Source organism: Peromyscus maniculatus, chromosome 7 (genome assembly GCF_049852395.1).
Source record: "Peromyscus maniculatus bairdii isolate BWxNUB_F1_BW_parent chromosome 7, HU_Pman_BW_mat_3.1, whole genome shotgun sequence".
Taxonomy (NCBI): Eukaryota; Metazoa; Chordata; class Mammalia; order Rodentia; family Cricetidae; genus Peromyscus; species Peromyscus maniculatus.
Window position 1 is genome coordinate 14885906 of NC_134858.1, and position 20563 is coordinate 14906468.

General features: G+C 43.1%; 1 protein-coding gene and 1 pseudogene across 1 annotated transcript in view; both read right to left on the bottom strand.

Annotated features, from left to right (window-relative positions):
* Positions 1–20563, bottom strand: part of Muc16 (mucin 16, cell surface associated) — a 188035-nt gene that overhangs the window by 94186 nt on the left and 73286 nt on the right. Inside the window, exons 32-43 of the mRNA XM_076575603.1 lie at positions 18649–18773; positions 18445–18512; positions 17249–17421; positions 17120–17155; positions 16893–16949; positions 7389–7513; positions 7131–7198; positions 6344–6516; positions 6198–6233; positions 5914–5970; positions 4044–4168; positions 1424–1491 (exon numbers count right to left, since the gene is read on the bottom strand). Of these exons, the coding sequence (XP_076431718.1) occupies positions 1424–1491; positions 4044–4168; positions 5914–5970; positions 6198–6233; positions 6344–6516; positions 7131–7198; positions 7389–7513; positions 16893–16949; positions 17120–17155; positions 17249–17421; positions 18445–18512; positions 18649–18773 (1111 nt within the window). The remainder of the gene's footprint in view (positions 1–1423; positions 1492–4043; positions 4169–5913; positions 5971–6197; positions 6234–6343; positions 6517–7130; positions 7199–7388; positions 7514–16892; positions 16950–17119; positions 17156–17248; positions 17422–18444; positions 18513–18648; positions 18774–20563) is intronic.
* On the bottom strand, positions 14251–15622 carry LOC102911141 (zinc finger protein DPF3 pseudogene; annotated as a pseudogene).

Consider the following 20563-nt stretch of genomic DNA (forward strand, 5'->3'; position numbering starts at 1 on the left):
CTACTTTCACTTCCTGAACCCAAGATTCAGTGGTGCCCTGTATCTTATGATCTATTATTATCGTGGCAAACCAATTCTCCTCCTAAAGGGAAATCTTGTTAGATGTCTGCTGGGATCCTTCCATGGACACCTACAAGCCTATGAAAGAAGACTCCTGTGTCTCCATATGATCCTTAATCTGTCTATAGCCTGTTCAGTTTTGGCTTACCTCTCTACTTTTCACTTGCAGCTGAGTACTTCTTCCCTTTTCTAGGCTTTCTATACCTTCTTTTCTTTTTCTCTAGATTTCCTGGCCATCATATACCTGTCTTGAGGCATGAGATGCAATCTCTCATTTCCTTCTTATTTCCTATACTTCCCTAATCTCCCAGTTCTTCAATATTTTCTCTTGGTTTCAGTTTCCCATCTACAAAATGGGCATAGTGATATTATCAATTTTTTTTAATCTGCATAAGATCAAGACAGTCACAACTTTAGTATGGATGGAGAGGAGCTCATAAGGAACCATTATTAGTGGGAGCACTATTGCTAGTTGATGGTGGTTAGAGTCCAATCTACTAAACCCAATGACAATAGATGGAGAAAGGAAAGCATTAAACCACATTAAGCAGTATCAACTTTCAAAACCAGTTCTAATGTTACAAAAGAAAAACTTCTAAAGAAGTTATCCACATACCCCCCAAAACAGGCATGATCCCTAGGGTGGAGCTATTGGGAAGTGGGGGATTGTTGACACTGAATGAGAGGTTTTTAGATCACTGTGGGGTGTGTACTCAAGGAAACCATAGAATTCCCGCTTGTTCCTCTTCCTCAATCTTTCTTTTTGTCTGGACACAGTCAATTTAGCTCTACTGCCCCTCTACAAACCAAAAGCAATGATCCATCTGATTGTGGATAGATGTGCCTCTAAAACCTTGATCAAAATTAAACTTGTCTCTTAGGTTTGTGATGTAGCTCAGTTGGTAGTGTGCTGATGTAGTGTTCATGAGATTCTGAATACCATTATTCTATCACCATAAACACTGCTCCTGGTAGTATACACCAGTAATCCCAGCACTTGAGGTGAAGACAAGAAAATCATAAGTTCAATTTCTTGCTCAGATACATACTGAATTTTTGCAAGTCTGGCTGTTTAAAAGACAACAACAACAAAAATCAAACAAACGAAAAGCATTTTCTCTTTGTAAGTTGATTATTTCAGAGATTTTTGTTTTGTTTAGTTTGGGTTTTGTTTTTTGTTTCTGTGACAGAAACTAATACATACTACATGGAATATTGAAGTTAAGAAGAATGAGAAAGTATAGAATCTAGCCTAACCCAGGGACTGCAAAAAGACTGAGACCAAAAGGAAGACCTAGCTATAGAGAAGTATGTATAGAAACTCCACCATGCCTTCCTGGGTGGTCTTCCCTATAGGTCTCACCTGAGTGAGGTCAGTCTGCAACCAGAATACAGTAGGCCAATACTGGTGTTTTGGAACAAAGGTCTGAGCTGTGAAGAAGAGAGAGGGTTCAGTTAAATATATAGTCTGAGTAGGGAAACAGGGAAGAGGTCAAGAGAGAAGTGTGATGCTAGCAGGAGTGGGTTGGGGAAACAGTGGGTGTGGCAAGTGAGGATATGGCTGAGACTGGATGGGTGAGAGAGACAGTGGAGATGTAAACCAGTTAGAATCTGTAGCAAGGGTACTCATGAGTGTGAAAAAAATGTGTGGATGTGGACCAGTGACAGGGCAATAAAGGTAAGTAAGCAGAGTTTAGTGGGAAGGTTGGACAAGTGGAAGGTAGACAGGTCTAGAGTGAGTTGGTAGGCTCTCAGTGACTGTCACAAGAAGGGAATGAGTGGGGATAAGAGGGGTGGAAAGGATACTAGTGGGTGTAGCAAGAAAAAAGTAGGAAAGTTTGGGATAGGTGGGCCCAGTACTGATGTGATATGAGAGATGTGGGCAGATACCAGAATGAAGGACAAGAGGGGAAGTAGGCAGTGTTACATGGAGGGAGGGGCTTTAGTGAATAGATTGGGAATCAAGACATTGGTATAGCTGGAGCAAGTGGGTATGACAACCATGGGTAGTGCAAGGGATGTGGGTATGTCACCAATGATAAAGGCAAGAAGGTAGGCAGGGATAGAGAGGGTGGGCTATAAGTTGGTGAAGCAAGAGGTGATCAACGCTGAAAAATGTGGGTTGGGCAAAGCAAGACAGATGTGGTAGGTACCAGTAAGTGTGGCAAGATGGGGGTCTTAGTGGGGCTTTAGTGAAGGGTGGGGAAAGGGAAATGAGCAAGTCTTGAATTCACGGGCAAGCAAAAAGTGGGTGTGGTAGGAGAGGGATGGGTGGGCACCAGAACAAGTGAATATCAAAAGGTGTGGCAAGAGGGGGTTGTGGGTGGGAACTTAGTGAATGGATAAGGAAAACAGAAGGGAGTATGGTAGGATTGGGTAGATGGGGCAACAGTGGATAGGGTATGGGAAGTAGGCAGGTCACCAGAGGAAAAGTCAAGAGAAGTAGGTTGGGCTGAAGGGGTAGGCAGGGCACCATGGAGGGTCAGAGGAGAAATATGGGTGGAAACAAATGGTAGGGCAAGATAGAGAGGTGGGTGGGGCTTTAGTGAATGGGCAAGTGGATGGTACCTGGGGATAATCTGTAGGCAGGTCAAGAAGATGTTAATAAGGCTGGGAAATGCGGGTAGAGAATCAATGAGTATTATAAAAGTAAGCTGAGGGAGCATTAGTTGGTGAAGTAACATAATGGAATTTTCCCAGGGGCCTAACCTGAGAAAATTCCTCCCAGGGTCCTGGGGAAGAACACTACATCTGGCGTGGGACTATCCGGTGGAAAGAAATCTATATATACCTTGCTCTTTTGTCTGTTTACTTTATTTCTCTATAACAAACTTCTATCTATACAGCTTCAGTTCTGTCCTCACATCCAGTTCCTCTCTGTACCTACTTTTTCTGTCCCCTCATAGCCCTGGTAATAACTAAGACCTTATGCTTTGATCTCATCTTTGCCTCCTGTTCCTTCATCTTCCATCTTTCCTCCCTCTTCTTCTCTCCTGACATGATTTACCTACAAAAACAAAAAACAAAAACAAACAAACAGACAAAAAACAACAAAAAACCCCAAAACTCTTCCTTGCTCCTCTCTCCTCAGCCTGAGCCATTCTGCCTTACCAGCTACAGAAACTCTGCCTTCTTCTTTCAGGCCATAAGGCTCAGCCTGGACCAGGAATCCTGCCCCTGTCTTTACTGCACCTGGTTATGCAAAAAGCCCTATTGTCCTGAGTCAATAGCTCTGCAATGCTAATAGGCCTGAAGGCAAGGGATGGTCTGAGCTTCATTTGCACAAGAAACAAAGCTCTGCATCTACATACCCTCCTGTCTCCTAGGCCCTGCAGGGGTGTTACCTAGTGGTTCAGCAGTAGATCTAAGAAGCTAAATTGTTTGATATATGGCCTAGTAATGTATGGGCACACAGAATTTCATAACAGAAGATAGATGATATATATTAAAATCTAATCTAAATAACACCAAGTATTCCTTGATAGATGGCTTCCTCTTGAATGACTTCTTGGTCGGTTAAGGTATAGCTTATTATATACAGCTGAATCTCTATAATACATTCTTGCCGCCCACTGCAGTAATAGAGGGACATGGATATGGATGGAGTGTGTGGACCAATCATCAGTGGCTGGAACTAGAGACAGGAGGATTATGCTGGAAGAGGTAAAAGAGGCATCAGTGAGTGGGGCAAGAAGGCAGGACTGAAGTGGGTGATTTTGGGGTACCAGTGAGCCAGGCAAGAGAGAAGGGTGTGACTGGAGGGAACAGGTGGGCCTTAAGTAGGTGAGGCAAAAGGTAGACAGAACACCAATGAGTGTAACACAAGGGATGTATATGGCTGATGGTAATTAAAACAAGAAAGAGAAGTGAATGAGGCTTTAGTGAGTGAATAGGACAAGCAGGTGGCAGGGATGGCTGGAGTGAGCAAGCAAGACTAAAGGTGATGGAGTAGCTGAGGCAAGGGGGGTGAGTAGGAGTCTTACCAGAAGCTGCAAGATTTTCTCCATTTTGTTGAACTTGGCATATCCTGGGCCCCACATGTCTTTCGTGTAGGGTAGGTTGGTGATGGTGAAGTTAAGAGTATACAGCAGCAGAGCAGAGCTTGAAGCTGCAATTAGATTAGGAGAGAAGTTCTGAGTCATACCAGAACTAGATTTAGGACATAATCTATATTCATATCACTTGGACCCATGTATTCATGCCTAGGGCAACAGTTCAAGGTGTCTCTATCAGAATGAAAGAAAAACTTCTTTTGAATGATAGGAACAATAGTAATTAAACATTGATGGCAATTAAAATATCAATAGCAATGTGCTTTTTTAGCCTTGGTAAGATACCATATTTTGCAACAGACAGCAGTTACTGCAAGGACTCTTAAGTAGTCAAAGTGCTGAGAATAACTAACTGTTCAGTGCTTGGATACAAAGAGAACATCTATATCATCCCCTGCAAAGCTCAGGTAGTATCATAGAAGAGGGGGAGGAAAGAAGGTAAGAGAAGGATGGGGAAGAGGCCTGTGGGATATTGTCTTCAGGATACCACATGGCTGCTGTACCTAACTCACAGCTGCTCTTACCTATAAAGAGTGGGCCTAGTGAAGTTATAACACGAATGAAGGAGGAGCTCATCTAGTCCATTCATTTCTGGGGAGCTATTAGCAGGTAATGACTTCTGGGGGTGGTGGTAAAGACATACTCTTCAGTTGTGTGGCTTCTGGTAGATCGTATATGCCTCTATCACTGCTTTGCATTATTTATCTTCTTTTTCTGTTGATTCCCTTCATGCTACAACATAGGAGCTGTACATAGTTTTATCCGTGTACCACTACCACGTTTGCTCAATGGGGCATGTGCTTCAGAGGAGGAGACCTTGGATGACTAGGGTACAGGGTTAATTTCTCCAAGCAGGATCAATTGTTAGCCCAGAGTAAGGCCTTGGGTCAGAGACCTCCGATAAGAAGAAAGCACTTATAGAGCCATAAAATTTATCTGTTTTGGCATATGTTTATGTGTATGTGTGTGGTGTGCATATCTGTATTCTGTTTGCATATGTGGGGCATGTGTGTGCAGGTGCATGTACAAGTGTATGAGAGCCAAGGTTGATGTCAGGTGTCTTCTCCAATCATAGTCTATCTTATATATTGAGGCAAGATCTCTCAGAGGGAACCCAGAGCTTGTCCTTTCTGCTAGTCTGGCTATACAGTTTATTCAGAGATTCCCTGTCTTTGCCTCTTGTGGTTTGGGACTACAGGCAAGTTGCTATGCTCATCCAGATTTCATGTGGGTTCTGGGAACCCAAACTCTGGTCCTCATGCTGAAGTGAGAAATATTTTACTCATTGAGCCACCCTTCAGCTCTATATTTGCAAGATGATACCTGAAGAAAAAAGCAGAGACTCACCTCTGGCTTCCACAAGTGTAAGCACACACAAGCATTTATGCATAGACACACACACACACACACACACACACACACACACACACACACACTCAGACTTCTTGGTCATTTGGTCAAGTGGGTCAAATTAGGGGGCTAATAAAATCATGAGTTGGTGTTTTTATACATTGCTTCCTTCACAAATTTGTTCTTGGCTAACTGGTCTGCTGGTTAATATTCTTTTAAGAGCTTGAGAAAGATTTAGAAGTCAATAGACACCTACTTTAAGAAACAGACATCAGAGAATAGCTTTGGAGGCTGGAGACTGGGATGAGAAATAGTATTCTGAGAATTCTCAGACCTTTGAGGACCCTCTGTCATTCATCAAGGGTCAACCTTAGGATCCTCTTACACATACTACTCCACCCTTTATCCTGACTATAGAATTCACTGGAAGCATTTTCAGAGATAATTTTACCTGTGAGGTTGGAGATGGGAGCTGGCATACTTGAAGAAACAATGTTCACCATAGACACTGTGGGGGAAAAAGACATCCATTTGGAGTAGAGACATAATCTATATAGAGACACCAGGATGGGTATCCCAGTCTGAGTTATGCTAGGGTTTTATGTGATACACCTCACAGGCTGGTGGTTGGGTGAAAAGTGAAATGGAGACAACAGACTATTGCTTTCTTTCATTTCAAAGGGCTGGGTGTAGTGATAGATGTGGCAGAAAATTAAGAAAACTTAGAATACTCACTTCTGGGGGTGGTAGTCAGGATCTGGTGGGTGTAACCTACATAGATAACAGGAGTTTTAAAATGTAGTAGAATTGAAGGAAAGAAGGCCTAGGAAGGGAGGGTATGGGCTCTGCAATACAGCAAAACACAGGTGGCTGCTGCTCACCATTGACATAGAGACTGTGCTGGTCCAGGATGTATGGGCCTAGTTCGGTGACCCCCTTGGTCAGACTGCTCAGCTCCCTGTATATCTGCTCATTTTCCAGCCTGTGGCCAGCAGAGTCTAGGTGGTAGGTACAGGCGGCATCCACCCCTGTTGCTGCTCCATTGTTCTCAGACCTGGGAAGGACAGATGAAGAGAATGATGATAAATTGATTGCCTAAGGAGGGATCCTAGGACACCTGGAACAGCACCTGAAGGGTTCGGAGGAGCAGAACTATCTGACAGAGACTTACAAAGTCAGTTGTAGATTTTCTATCATGTTGACCTCCAGTAACATGTAACTCTGAGCAGACAGTGGGTCCAGAATTTTTATCAGTTATAACAATCAAATAAGCAAGTGTATGTTATGGGAAAAGGAGAGGTCGTAAACGAGACATTTGAAGAATAATAATTGAGTCACCAAAGGCCAAAACTGGTGAGCAGAAAGGGCATATTTGTCTTAAGAGAAATCATGTGGACCAACTTTAAACTTCATAGGAAATGTTCATTTATTCCTAAATGGGGGGGGGGGCAGGAGAAAATTCAAAATGGATGAGCAGAAGGAGGTTCCAATTTGTTTAAGGATTGTGGGAGAAGTAGTAAGATCAGGAGAGATTTTGGTACTAGATATGGTACCTCCTGAATTCACCTGTGCATGAGACATTCAGAAGAAATGCAGGGAGAAATTTGAACACAATCTTTGGACTGAGAGCACTTTAAGCAACTCTAGCTTGCTATTCTAAGGACTCACCTGAGCAAGGTCAGTCTGCAGCCAGAATACAATGGACCAACACTGATTTTTTTGAACAAGGGCCTGAGCTGTGGAGAAAGAGGAGAGGGATGATGAGGAGGAATGAGGGATAGAGACAGGACAGGAGTGAGATGCACAAAGCCGGCAATGGTAAGTCAAATTTGGACATGTGTAGTCAGGATGAGGTGGGCAGTGGCTTCTTCCAGAGGCATGGCATGGCCAGTAGCGGGGGCTGGATGCAATGAACAGGACTCTCACCAGGCTCTGCAGGGTTCTCTCAGTGATATTGAACTTCCTGGATCCAGGGTGACTCATGTCCTCCTCAAACTCCAGGTTAATGATGGTGAAGTTGATGCTGAAAAGCAACTGGACAGGGCCTGCTGCTGCAGAGGGGATGGAAGAAAGACATGTGCTCAGGCTATTGTTTCTCTCTAGACTTTAGCATGGGGCAACAGCTATGTGCATGTTCAACCATGGGGGGGGGGGAGGGAGGATAAGCAGGATTTCTATACAGAGGTAACTTGACCATGAAGCAGAATGCAAGTACATCTGTCCCTGCAGGTAGCTAGCAAGCCTGAGGTCACCCTTGGCTTCTGAGTTTTTATAGTGCAAATCTATTTTTTCCTTTTCTTTTTTCTTTTACTATGCTGAGTTATATAAGGCCATTTTTTCGTGCAAGCCTATGTGCTTGAAGCATATCCTTCCCTCACGCAGGTCACTTCCTTCTTTTCTGCTCCTCCCTCTCCAATTACATCCATTCCCTAAGACAGTAACACTTCGACTTTCTTGTCATCTATATATATAAACATGTACGGAATCTAAGAACCACAAATGAGCGAAAACATGATGTTTGTTTTTCTGAGACTAACAATTCACAATGTATGGCCAGTTATATCTGTTTTCCTATAATTGAAATAATCTGTTCTTTATTGCTAAAATGTTCCAGTGTGCATATGCAGCACATTTTCTTCACCATTCCCTTGTTGGTAGACAATGGAAAGAGGTGCAGAGATCCACAGCCAAGCCCCAGGCTGAGCTCCAGGAGTCCAATTGAAGAGAGAGAAGAGGGATTCTATGAGCAAGGGACATGAAGATTATGATGGGGAAACCTACAGAGACAACCAAACCAAACTAGTGGGAACTCATGAACTTTAGATCAATAGCTGTGGAGCCTCCATGGGACTGGACTAGGCTCTTTGCATAAACAAGACAGTTGTGTAGCTTGATCTGCTAAAGGGGCACCCTAGCAGTAGGATCAGGATCCATCCCTGGTGCATGAGCTGGCTTTTTGGAGCCTAGTGCCTAAGGTGTAACACCTTGCACAGCCTTGTTGCAGGTGGATGGGCTTGAATCTGCCTCTACTGAATGTACCAGGCTCTGCTGACTCCCCATGGGAGACTTTACCTTGTCTTAGGAAGGAATGGGGGGTGGGTTGGGGAGGGAAAGCTGGAGGGAGGAGCAGGAGGAGAGGAGGATCTGTGGTTTGTATGTAAAATGAATAAAAAATTTCTTAATAAAAAATAAATTAAAAATAAAATGCCAATGTTCATTGCAACTTAGTTGCAAATAGATCCAATTCTGTTCATGCTGACAGTTGTCATAATAAAAAGTAGAGAGTGAGTGGACAGGATCACACAGAATCACCATGCAGTATAAAATGACCCATGGTTTCTAGATCTTGGCAACTGAACATTCATCATTCCCATGAATTCTACAGAGAGGAATGGATGCTTTCCTTATTGATGGTCAAGTAAAGAGACATACGTGTATTTGCAAGTGACCTCCAGTTTCATCTCCTCAATCAACTGAAGAAAACTATTTAACACAACCTTCGGGTCAGTTGGTTAGTTGTGGAAATTAAGTAGCTGTTCTTAACTAAATTATTCTATAAATCAATTCTTAGCTAATAAGTCCACTAGTTTCTACCTTTGAGAGAACTAAGAAGAAATTTATAAAGGAGAGGCCAGGAAGATAGTTCAATCGGCAATGTAACTGCTGAAAAAGCATGAAAATTTAAGTTCAGATTTCTAGTACCCATGTTAAAGAAGAAAAAAAAAAAAAAGAGCCAAATACTGTTGTGTAGGTCTATAACCACAGCTCTAAAGGGGCAGAGACAGGTGGATCCCTGGAGCCCGTTGGTTAGCCAGCCGAATTGAATTGTGAACTTTATATGTGGTGTGAGAACTTATCTTAAAATCTTTGAAAGAGAGCCGGGCGGTGGTGGCGCACGCCTTTAATCCCAGCACTCGGGAGGCAGAGCCAGGCGGATCGCTGTGAGTTCGAGGCCAGCCTGGGCTACCAAGTGAGCTCCAGGAAAGGCGCAAAACTACACAGAGAAACCCTGTCTCGAAAAAACCAAAAAAAAAAAAAAAACAAAACAAAAAAAAAAAAAATCTTTGAAAGAACTGGAGAGATGGCTCAGTAGTTAAGAGTATTGGTGGTTCTTTCAGAGCTCCCAGGTTCTATTCCCAGAACCCACATTGCAGCTTACAACTACCATTAACTCCAATTCTAGGGTATCTGATGCTCTCTTCTGTTCTCTCATGTTACTGCATGCAATAAAACACCATACATGTAGAAATAAATAAGGTAGATAGCCATCCAGAAAGACACCCATGATTGATGCATGTACTTATAACCTGCACATGCACCTGCACATACATGAATAGTCACACATATGGTGAGATGATTCAGTGGGTAAAGGTGTGGTGATATTGTGTTCCCCAATATATTGTGCACCCTAATAAACTTATCTGGGGTCAGAGAACAGAACAGCCACTAGATATAGAGGCCAGAAAATGGTGGCACAAACACATTTAATCCTAGCATTCTGAAGGCAGAGATCTGTCTGGAACTCTGTGAGTTCAAAGCCACACTGGAAACAGCCAGGCATGGTGACACACAACTTTAATCCCAGGAAGTGATGGTAGGAAGCAGAAAGGTATATAAGGCATGAGGACCAGAATCTAGGGCCTGGCTAAGCTTTTAGGCTTTTGAGCAGCAGTTCAGCTGAGATCCATTTGGATGAGGACTCAGAGGCTTCCAGTCTGAGGAAACAGGATCAGCTGAGGAATTGGCAAGGTGAGGTTAGCTGTGGCTTGTTCTGATTCTCTGATCTTCCAGCTTTAACCTCAATACCTGGCTCCGGGTTTGATTTTATTAATAAGACCTTGTAACAATTCGTGCTACATAAAGGTACTTACTCCCAAGTCTGACAACCTGAGTTTGATCCCTGGAATTTACATGGTGGAAGAAAAAAAAATCAACTCCCTCAAGTTGTGCTCTAATCTCCACACATGTCGTGCCATACACACATACATGTGGACATTTGCAAACACACACATGCAATGCACACATACACACATATACAAATAAGGAAATTCTTTGAGGAAACACACATTCTGGATTTTTGTGTCTTAAAAGGGCTTATCACTTTGGATGAACATTTAAATGAAATTTTTAAATTTTAAAAGATTATATATAATATACTATATATAGTATAAATATATATATATTCACAATTTTATGTGACTACATGAAGTCTAGGAACCACAAATAATAGGAAAATATGACATTTGTCCCTTTGAGGCTATCTCAATTTATTTAATAGGATTAGGAGATGTTAATGTGATTGATTCCCTTTTCACAGATGTAAAGACTGAGCCAATGGGAAGCTGAATAATTTGTCTCAATTCATACAACTGCTAAGATGCAGATCTGAACATAAATAATAGTCATGTTATTTATTCTAGCATTAATTTATTATTCACATAATATTTGAGAGTTTGTGTTGGATTTGGATTCTTTTAAATTTTAAATAACATTTTATTATCTCTATGTATTTATGTGTGTGTCTGAATGTGTGCCATATATGTACAGGTGCCTGTTGAGGCCAGAGAGGGCAACTGATCACCTGCAACTGGCGTTAAACACAAATGTGGGTCCTCTGCACTGCTGAGTCATTTTTCTATATTTTTTTTTATTTTTTATTTTATTTTATTTTTTTTTTTGGTTTTTCGAGACAGGGTTTCTCTGTGTAGCTTTGCGCCTTTTCCTGGAACTCACTTGGTAGCCCAGGCTGGCCTCGAACTCACAGAGATCCACCTGGCTCTGCCTCCCAAGTGCTGGGATTAAAGGCGTGCGCCACCACCGCCGGGCTATTTTTCTATATTTTGACATTTCTTTTTATTTATTTATTTTTTGATCATTGGAAATAGTCTTCCATTTAAGAGAAACTTACACAGACTTCACACAAAACCTACATTATGCAAAGCTTTGACACAATTCTATATGTATCATAATTTGTGAGTGTGGGTTGGAGAACAGATCATTACTATAATTAATATTTTTGACAAGGGACATTTTCTATCAGAAAATGATAGAAACACACTCTTGATGACATCTCCCTTCTCTTGAGTGGGAAGCCTGAAGTATCTAAGGGAAAGTCTGCCTGCCTATCCTTCCCTTTTAATGGCAGGTGAGATTTGTTCTCAGGCTGGGGACATTTCAGTAATACTGTAGCTCAAGCACCTTTGCTGACAAGAATGTCCAGCCTTAAATTGCATGTGTGTCATCCATGACTCAGTTCTGGGCATGTAAAAGACAAGCTAAGTGGAAGCCAAGAGGTAGAACCCAGTGGTACAGACAGTCAGCTGACTTCCTGGGCTGGGTCAAACATACAGTGTCGAATTCCATTTCATTGGCCATAACAGCCATAAAGGACACACATAGAACCCTCGCCTTCCTACTTCTCCCCACAAATGACTGAGTTTCAGGTTCCTATCCTCCAGCCAACTCCCTAGCCTTCAGAGGCACTCTAGGCTCTCAGGCCCCTGAGTCCACTCGGTAGGGCTTCCCTGGCCAACTCTCTTGAGGAGCTGTCAGGGGACTGAACTAATGTCACCTCATCCTCTGCTTACTTTTGACTCTTCTGTTTCTCTTCATTGAACTGTTCTGAACAAAATCATTTCTGGTTGGATCTGCTAAACTTTGCAGCAATGCATTCGATCAGTGGGTAGAATTCCTTCCTCGAGCAGGCCTCATGAGACAAGATGGACAGGCTGTAGCTTTACATTCAGATCAATGGGGCTCATCTGAGGTGAGGGAGGGCAGAGAGTGGACACCTGCTGGCTTGGGGCTAATTTATTTTAGTCAAAGCCTAACACATTTTTTTTTTTTTTTTTTTTTTTTTTTTTGAGACAGGGTTTCTTTGCACCTTTCCTGGAACTCACTTTGTAGACCAGGCTGGCCTTGAACTCACAGAGATCCGCCTGGCTCTGCCTCCCAAGTGCTGGGATTAAAGGCGTGTGCCACCACTGCCCGGCACATAATTTCTTAATATCAACAATACTTTCCAGTGGACTTTGGACAAACTAACCACTCCTCACTTACCACATCTAACTAGCAGAAATTAGCGACAACAGAAAAAAACTAAAGCACATACACGTGGCTTTCTTAAAAGCCTGAGAGAGCAGAGTTGATCTGTATTTCCTTATTTAAAATGTGGGGTATTTTCCTTAGAGTCAATACGATGCCTTTATTTTACAGTAAGCACTCTTGATTTCAGGTCTTCACAAAATTGCCTTTTTCTAAACTTTTGGAGTAGAAGGTACTTTCAACAAAAATACTGTACAATGTCAGTACGTTTTTCTTTTAAATATTTCTTTTAAATATTGAAATAAATAAAATAGTTCACTTGTTTTTTGGTCTTTGTCAGTTTATGTTGTTGTTTCTATTGCAAGAAAATTCCACTCTGAGCTGGGTATTTTCTCACAGAAATTTCAAGCAGAGGCAATGAAGAATTTCAAAAGGAAAAAAAAAATAAAATCTTATTGCACAAGCCATTTCCGAAACTTGGCTGAGCTGAGCTGAGAGATGCTGGAGGCTTTTCCATCCAATCCCTGCAGGTTCTGGCATTAGCTGAAATTCATGCTCAGGAAGGGCTGGACGAGAGAAGGAGAGGCAGAGGAGGAGAGACTCATCGTCTGGATTCTCTTCACCTTCTTCAGGAATGGCTTGCTTGAAGGATGCACAGTTCCTGGGTCCCAGAGTGGACTGTTTGAGCAGGGCCTCCCAGCTGTTCTCAGAGACTGCCAATGAGGTGGACAGTCTTCCTTGTCCCTGAGGCCTCGGACCAAGTGTTACTTTGGTTTATTTCAGGAAATGCTACTTGAAATATAAAACAAAGTGCCTGGCAGGCACTATAAAAAGTAGAAGAAATATGGAAGACGTCATCATCCAATGGGTGGCTACATGTTTTTATGCAGGAGCGAAGGGAGGGAGATACGTTGTGTAGTATCGTTCTTCCTTCCAGGAGCGCCACCTCAGTGGCTCTGCCAGGGCTGAGCTTGTGACTTGCTGACATTCCATTCCTGTGTTCAGATGGACGCTCATCTTTGCCAAGGTGAGGGAAACCCAGTAACCAGGAAAGGAGAGAGGAGCCAAGGGAAGTGGCCACTGCTGTTCAGGGCCAGAGCTGGAGGGAGGCCAAATGTAAGTGGCCCCAGGCTTCTCTCTCGGATGGCTGCCATTTTCTCACAAGCAGAGAGAAAGATGTAAAGGTCATGGAGAGGGTTCTGCTCTGTGGAGCCACCAACTCCCATTGAGGAAATTCTACACATACACACACACCTGTGGCTTGCCTCTAAACAGGATATTACTTCCATTTCTTTGATTCATCCATTCTCTCTCTCTCTCTCTCTCTCTCTCTCTCTCTCTCTCTCTCTCTCTCTCTCTCTTTCTCTCTCTCCCCTCTTCCTTCATCTGAATCTAATAATAGCTAGCATATATAAATAATAATTACGAATGTTATTTGTTCTTTGTTTCCAAACCTCATGTTCCTCTTCTCTTGAAAACTGGGTAAATCAACTCTGCTCACATCAAAAAGATGCCCTCCCCCAGCAGAAAGAAAACCCACCTAGCTTCCTATTTCTAGGGAAAATAAATAGCCCACCATGGTGCCATCTCTCCCTGGAGGACTCTTACTCTTCTCTTTTGTTGATTTGTTTTCAGTAGTTTGTGCTTCTGTTGTACCAAGAATAGAAGGATGCTAGGAGGGGAAGGGACCCGTGGAAGGTAGGAGAAAAAAAGCAAGGATAATGGGAAAAGCCCAAGTCATCTTTCATTTAAAAATATAGATCGGAACTAGAACAGTGACCAGAGTCAGAGGGGGTGGATAATTGGCCAGAGAGTCTGTCCCATGGGCGCAGCAGCTGCCCTTTTTATCTGCTGTGGGTGAACCCCGGCCACCCCGGCATCCTCGACAGGAGCGGGGCTCTTCCAAATCATCCTCATCAAAGCCGTAGAAAGTTGAGGTGTCACTTTCTGATGTGTAGCCGAGTAAGTCCTCCGTGGTACGTGCTGCGGCCGCTGCCTCCTTCTCCTTCCTGCCTTCGCCTCCCAAATGAGCAGAGCGTCCATAGTCTGCACAGGAAACCAGCTCTTCAGGCCTCCCACTCTTCTTGTTCATGTTGGAGCCCCCCAAGCAGAAGTCACAGTAGTTATTGGGAATGATTGTCCCATCTGGTACTTTCTGGGGTCTGTGGTTCTCATTTCTGTGGTTGGGCAGGGACCCAGCGTCCTGGTCTTGGGCTTCATGCCCATCCTCACTGGCCAGATGAGTGTGAGCATAGTGGTAGCTGAGTCCGGGTCAATTCTTGTAGTGTTTGCCACAGATGTCACAGACATACGGTTTGTCATGGTCTTCCTGAGAAGCAGCATCATATCTCCTCCTGCCACCTGCAAAGCCACGAGCCCATCCTCTGGTCCTGTTCTTGTGCTTGAGAATGTCCTCTTCCAAATCCTCCTCTTCATTCCTTTCTTCTACATTTTCATCCTTTTCCAAAACCCTCTGTATTTCCTGGGTGCTTTCCTCATCTCTGGCATCCACCTTCTTCTCTACACCCTCACCACAAAGCAAGGCGTCCATTGTGGTGCTCTCAGAGGTAAAGCCAGCTTTCTTCAGGGGCAGCTCTACTTCAGGTTTTATTTGCAGGAGTTGAAGCTTTGGGTCCTTTGGTGGATGCAATCATTGTGTCTTGCGCCAGCAGCCAGCAGGGTACATGTACAGCTGGCCCGGACCAAGGCCTGGGCCTCGGTGCCTCTTCTCCATCCAGATGTAGCAGTTGTTCTGGGCTACCCCAGTCTGCCAGTCCAGGAAGGGCAGACACACACTCCGCTCTGCACACAGCTGTGAGATTTGGCTCCTGCAGTGCTCAATGGCTTCCCTGTAGAACTGGGCCCAAGCGTTTTCAGGAGGTTGTGAATGAGAGTCGCCATTTAGTTACAATGTAACAGAGTTTTAAAGGTTCGCTCAGGGGAAGTGGCAGGCCAATCAGAGCACAGGATACCGGCCTGTAGGCCAATCGGCACGGCTGGTCGCCTGTTGGCGGGGCCTGCGTGGTGGTAGTTAGGGTAGCTTTGACAACCTTTCAAGTGTTGATTCTCAACGGTATTTTCAATACAAACCCTGAGTTTGCATACATGACACTGTATCATAGCAGTCTAGTTTTTAGGAGTCTTGCTGTGGTTTGAAGGAGAAATGTCTCCTGCAGTCTCATGTGTTGGAATTCTTGGTGCACAGCTGGAGGCACTGCTGGGAAGGTTGTGGAACTTTTAGGAGGTGGAGCCTTGCTGGAAGAAGTGAGCCCAGCTCCACTTCCTTTCTAATCCCTGACTTTGGATGCAATGAGGTCAGTTGGCCTCCTGCTCCCACCCGCTACGGCAGATTATGCCCTTCCAACGGGAAACCAGAACAAACCCGTCCTCCCTAAAGAAGCTTCTTGTTGAGTATTTTGTCACAGCAATGAGAGAAGTAACTTATACAAACGTTTATGTCACCTGATGTACAGTTCACACTGCTAGAATCAAACAGCACAAGTGGTTTACAAGCACGAAATCCCAGTGGTGAGCAGATGGATTTTCTTGCTCAATGTAAAGGTGTTTCTGCTATCTTTGGCACTTTCACAAAGAAAATATTGTAGAATAGTTGGGGAAGAAATCCAAGAAATACCGAAATGACTGGTTCATAGATTTTAGACAAATCAAACATTTAAATTTCTGCTAATAAGATGTGATTATACTTTTGTAGTCAGGAAGTTGATACACACTTACACTGGGGGATACTAGTAATTTAGCAAAAAGAATAACCCCTTATCTATTTAGTCTATTCAACAAGAGAAGTTTTTTCTTCTTTCCCCCCCCAGCTTTTGTGTAGCCCAGGCCAACCTCAAACTCTCTATGTGGCCAACAATGACCTTAAACTTCAAGTAATTATGCCTCCACCTCCCAAGTTACAAGCAAGAACTTCAGTGCTCAATTTGTGTGATGCTGGTTGGAGCTCAGAATTTTGTGCTTGCTAGACAAACATTTTGGCACCTAAGCCATGTCTTTAGTGCCAAAAGTAGTTATTGAAACAAAATCATTGATTAGTTGTTAAACTAGAGATTTGATTGTTTAATGTGCTGGATCTCCACACATCAGTTATTATAGACTAAATAAATACCCTCAGCAAATAGTCCTGATGGGATGTACTGTTGTCAGGAAGGTTGGATGATGTAGAATTTAAGAGCCAGTAAGATTCAGAAGCAGGTACTAGGGGATACTTTAGGATGAAGGTTGCTAGGGAAGTGTATGGCAGATTCCTCGGTGACCTGGGAAGATGCTGTGAGATCCTTTTGGGGTCCTCTGGGGTTCTGCATCTGCCCCAGACCTCTGCTGATCTTTTAAATGACTGGGAGAATCTAAACAGAGGGGAATTCATACCTGTGGGAGTGGAGGAAATATTTGGCATTTCTTCAGAAACAGTGGCCATTACTGATGCTGAAAAGTAAAAATAATTTAAGTGTTTTGACTGGAGACCCCATGCATTAGGAGATACAAGGAAGTGACACCTTCCCCATTCATAGCCAAATGAAGGTGAGTTACAAGCATGGGATAGGGATTCACACTCATGGGCTTACTAACGAATAAAGGAGACTCAGGATACTTACTTCTGTGGGTGGTGGCCAGAATGTGCTGTGTATAACCTACATAGATAATGAAAAATGAGTGAAAATGAGAAGGAATTGAGAAAGCAGTGGTGTTGGGGGAGAGGAGTATGACTCTAAAATATAGCTCACCATTGACATAGAGACTGTTCTGGTCCAGGGTGTAAGGTCCTAGCTGCATGATGCCATCATTCAATCTTTTCAGCTCCCAGTACAGATGTTCTCTATTCAGCTGTTGATTAGAGGTGTTGGGGTGGTAGGTGCAGATGGCATCTACTCCCGTGGCTGTTCCCTTGTTCTCAGGCCTGGGAAGGGCAGGCAAGGGGATTGACATTAAATGGATTACCTAGGAAGGGATCCAGAAGTGTCTGGTAAAAGACTGGAAAGGGCCAGAAGAAATGAATCACCTGGTATATTGCTGAAAAGATAGGCTTACACTCTCTGAATATACTGACGTTTTGTGGCCATGAGCAGACATGGACTGAAACTGTTAAATGTAATGCAAGACTCAAACTACATCCTCATGTCACAGTGCCTAGAGGGCTCATATTTACAATAGATGAAAACTGGAATTGGGAGCAGAAAATTATCCTAAGAGAAGTCCTTTGCACTGAACTTAAAACCGCCTCCTTTATTCCAAAGTCAGAGATCAAGGAAAGAATTAAGAATAGCTGAATATTAGGATCCTGTGGGGGTTGTAGGCTATGGGGATAGCTGAGGACAAATGTTAGGAACAGGAAGAAATGTGGTGCTAGAGGTTATGTGTCCTAAATTCCCTGAAGTTGAGAACATAAAGACAGAAGGAAAGCTGAATAAATTGGCTTAGAAATACCTGAGGTATGACTGGTCCATCATCCTTGTGGTGTGTGTGTGTGTGTGTGTGTGTGTGTGTGTGTTTGTGTGTGTGTGTTTGTGTGTGTGTGTTGTGTGTGTGTGTGTGTGTTTAAAAAATCTTTTGTTGGGGGAGCATGATGGTGTATATGTGTGTGTGTGTGTTCATGTTTATGTATGCATGTGGAGGTTAGGGGAATAACTTGTGTTTATTCTTCCTTGAAAGCCATCCATCTTGTGTTTTTTAGATTGTTATCTCTCTGTCTCTGTCTCTCTCTCTCTCAGACCTAGGTCTCACTGATTTGGCTAGGTTGACTGGCCAGCTAATCCCAGGGACCCTCCAGTATCTACTTCTCCAGTGCTGGGTTTATAAGCACATGCTATCATGACTAGCTTTTTAGGTGGGTGTTGGGGATCAACCTTGGGTCCCCATGCTAGGTCAGGAAGCACGTTATTGGCTGAACTCTCTCTCCTAGCCTGTTGTTATAAGGTCTCACCTGAGCAATGTCAGTCTGCATCCAGTGTACAGTGGGCCAACCCTGGTTTTACCAATCAACGCCCTGAGCTGTGGAGAGAAGGGAGAGGCATGAGAACTATGCTGAGGTTTAGGGGTTAGGGCCTTCTTCCTGGTCATGGCATGGTTTGGTGAGTGCAGCTTTCATCTGTGGGTTGACCTTTATATACTGGAGTGGGTAGCTCACCAGTCTCTGCAGGATTCTCTCAGTGGCATTGAACTTCCTGGATCCTGGGTGACCCATGTCCTCCACATACTCCAGATTAATAACAGTGAAGTTGATGGTAAAAGGCACTGGAAGGGGACTTACTACTGCAGGGGGAGAGAAGAGATGTGAGAAACACAGTGTCTGAACATTATCTTATTTTCTCTCTCCGAACTTGAGTTGGGGCACCACCAATGTGCATCTTCTATCACTCAGAAGGGGTTTCTTCAAAAGTGGACAGTTTCCTCATAGAGAAGACTCAAATATCAGCTTCACCTGATAGTTACCAAGGATGAATAGGATTACTCTAGAAAGGAATTGTATCTGACTCTCAGGAAAATGAAAGTCACATAAATACTCTACTTTTGGAATTTTTGTTTAAACAAACTGTATTCTTGACATCTACTTATTTATTGATTACGTATGTGTCTGTATCTGTGATTGAGTATATGTGCACATGTGTGTGTGTACATGTGTGTGCTTGTATACATGTGTTTGGCAGCCTGTGCATGTGGAAGTGCACATATATGGATGACAGAGTACAGCCTAGATTGTTTTCCTTCAAGGGCTGTCCATCTTGCTCTTTTTGAGACAAGGTCTCTCATTGGCCAGGTACTCATCAGATAGGCTTGACTGGCTGTCCACTGAGTTCCAGTGATTCACAAGGCTCTATCTCCCACAAGCTAGGATTATAAGTACATGATAACATGTCACTTCCTTCTCCCTTCCTTCCCTCATCCCCTCTCTCTTCCTCTTTCTCTGTCTCTCTTTCCTTCCTTCCCTCTCTCTCTAGCATACATGGGTTCTGGGGAATTGAATTCTGATCCTCAAGCTTGCAAAAAAAAAGCACTTTAGAACTCAACTATAACACAAGCCCTTATTATTATTTTGATTCTTATTCTTAAGAAACATATGTTGGTCATTTGTGTGAGAGGTCCTGTTTAATGAGCTTACACACAATGGAGTTGCTACTGTGAACCAAGTGGCTATTATGATGTCCATTTCACAAATTCAAACACTGAGGCAATGAGGACTGTCAAAAATGGCTCAGTGGGCGAAGCTGCTCTGCCAAGCCTGATGACTGAAGTTGTATCCCTGAAACCATGTGATGGAAGAACAGAACAGACTCCAGTTGTCTTCTGACTTCCACTTGTGCGCAGTGACACACACACACACACACACACACACACACACACACACACACACACACACACACAACCAGTCAATGTGAATAAAAAATCCTGAGCCAATGAGAAATTAAATAAATTGCCCAGATCACAGAATCCAACTTGAATACAGGACATATTACTGTAGTGTTCATATATTGCTTATTCATTTAACACATGTGAGCTTATGTTATTGTGTTAGATTCTGATTACCTTTATATAATTGACATTTTTCAAGCACTGTATTTCAACATCAATTTTTAATATCAATCCTTTCTGACAAGTTCTCATATTGCCTATCCCAGTCTCTAGCTAGCTGTGTAGTAAAGAATGACAAACACCACCCTGGCCCCATCTTCTAAGTACTGTCATTGCAGGCATCCGCCAGCACAGTTTAAGTGATGCTGCGGGGGTCACACCTAGGGTTTCATGAACGTTAGGACAGCACTTTACCAGTTAAGCTATATCTGAAGCCAAGCCTTTTGATTTTGAATCATGATAATTTAGCATAGCAGTGAAATTTAGGGGAGCACTTACATCACCATATGATGTAGCTCTCTGCATACTAGTAGATTAGATTAGGAGAAGCTGCTAACAGAGATTAAATTCCAAAGGGTGATAGATGGATTTTCAGTGCCCTGTTTTGAGATATGTTTGATATTTTTTCCCAACTTTAACTTTTTAGGTTTTAAAAATTCTGTGTTAGGGAGGATGTATGCACATCTGTATGA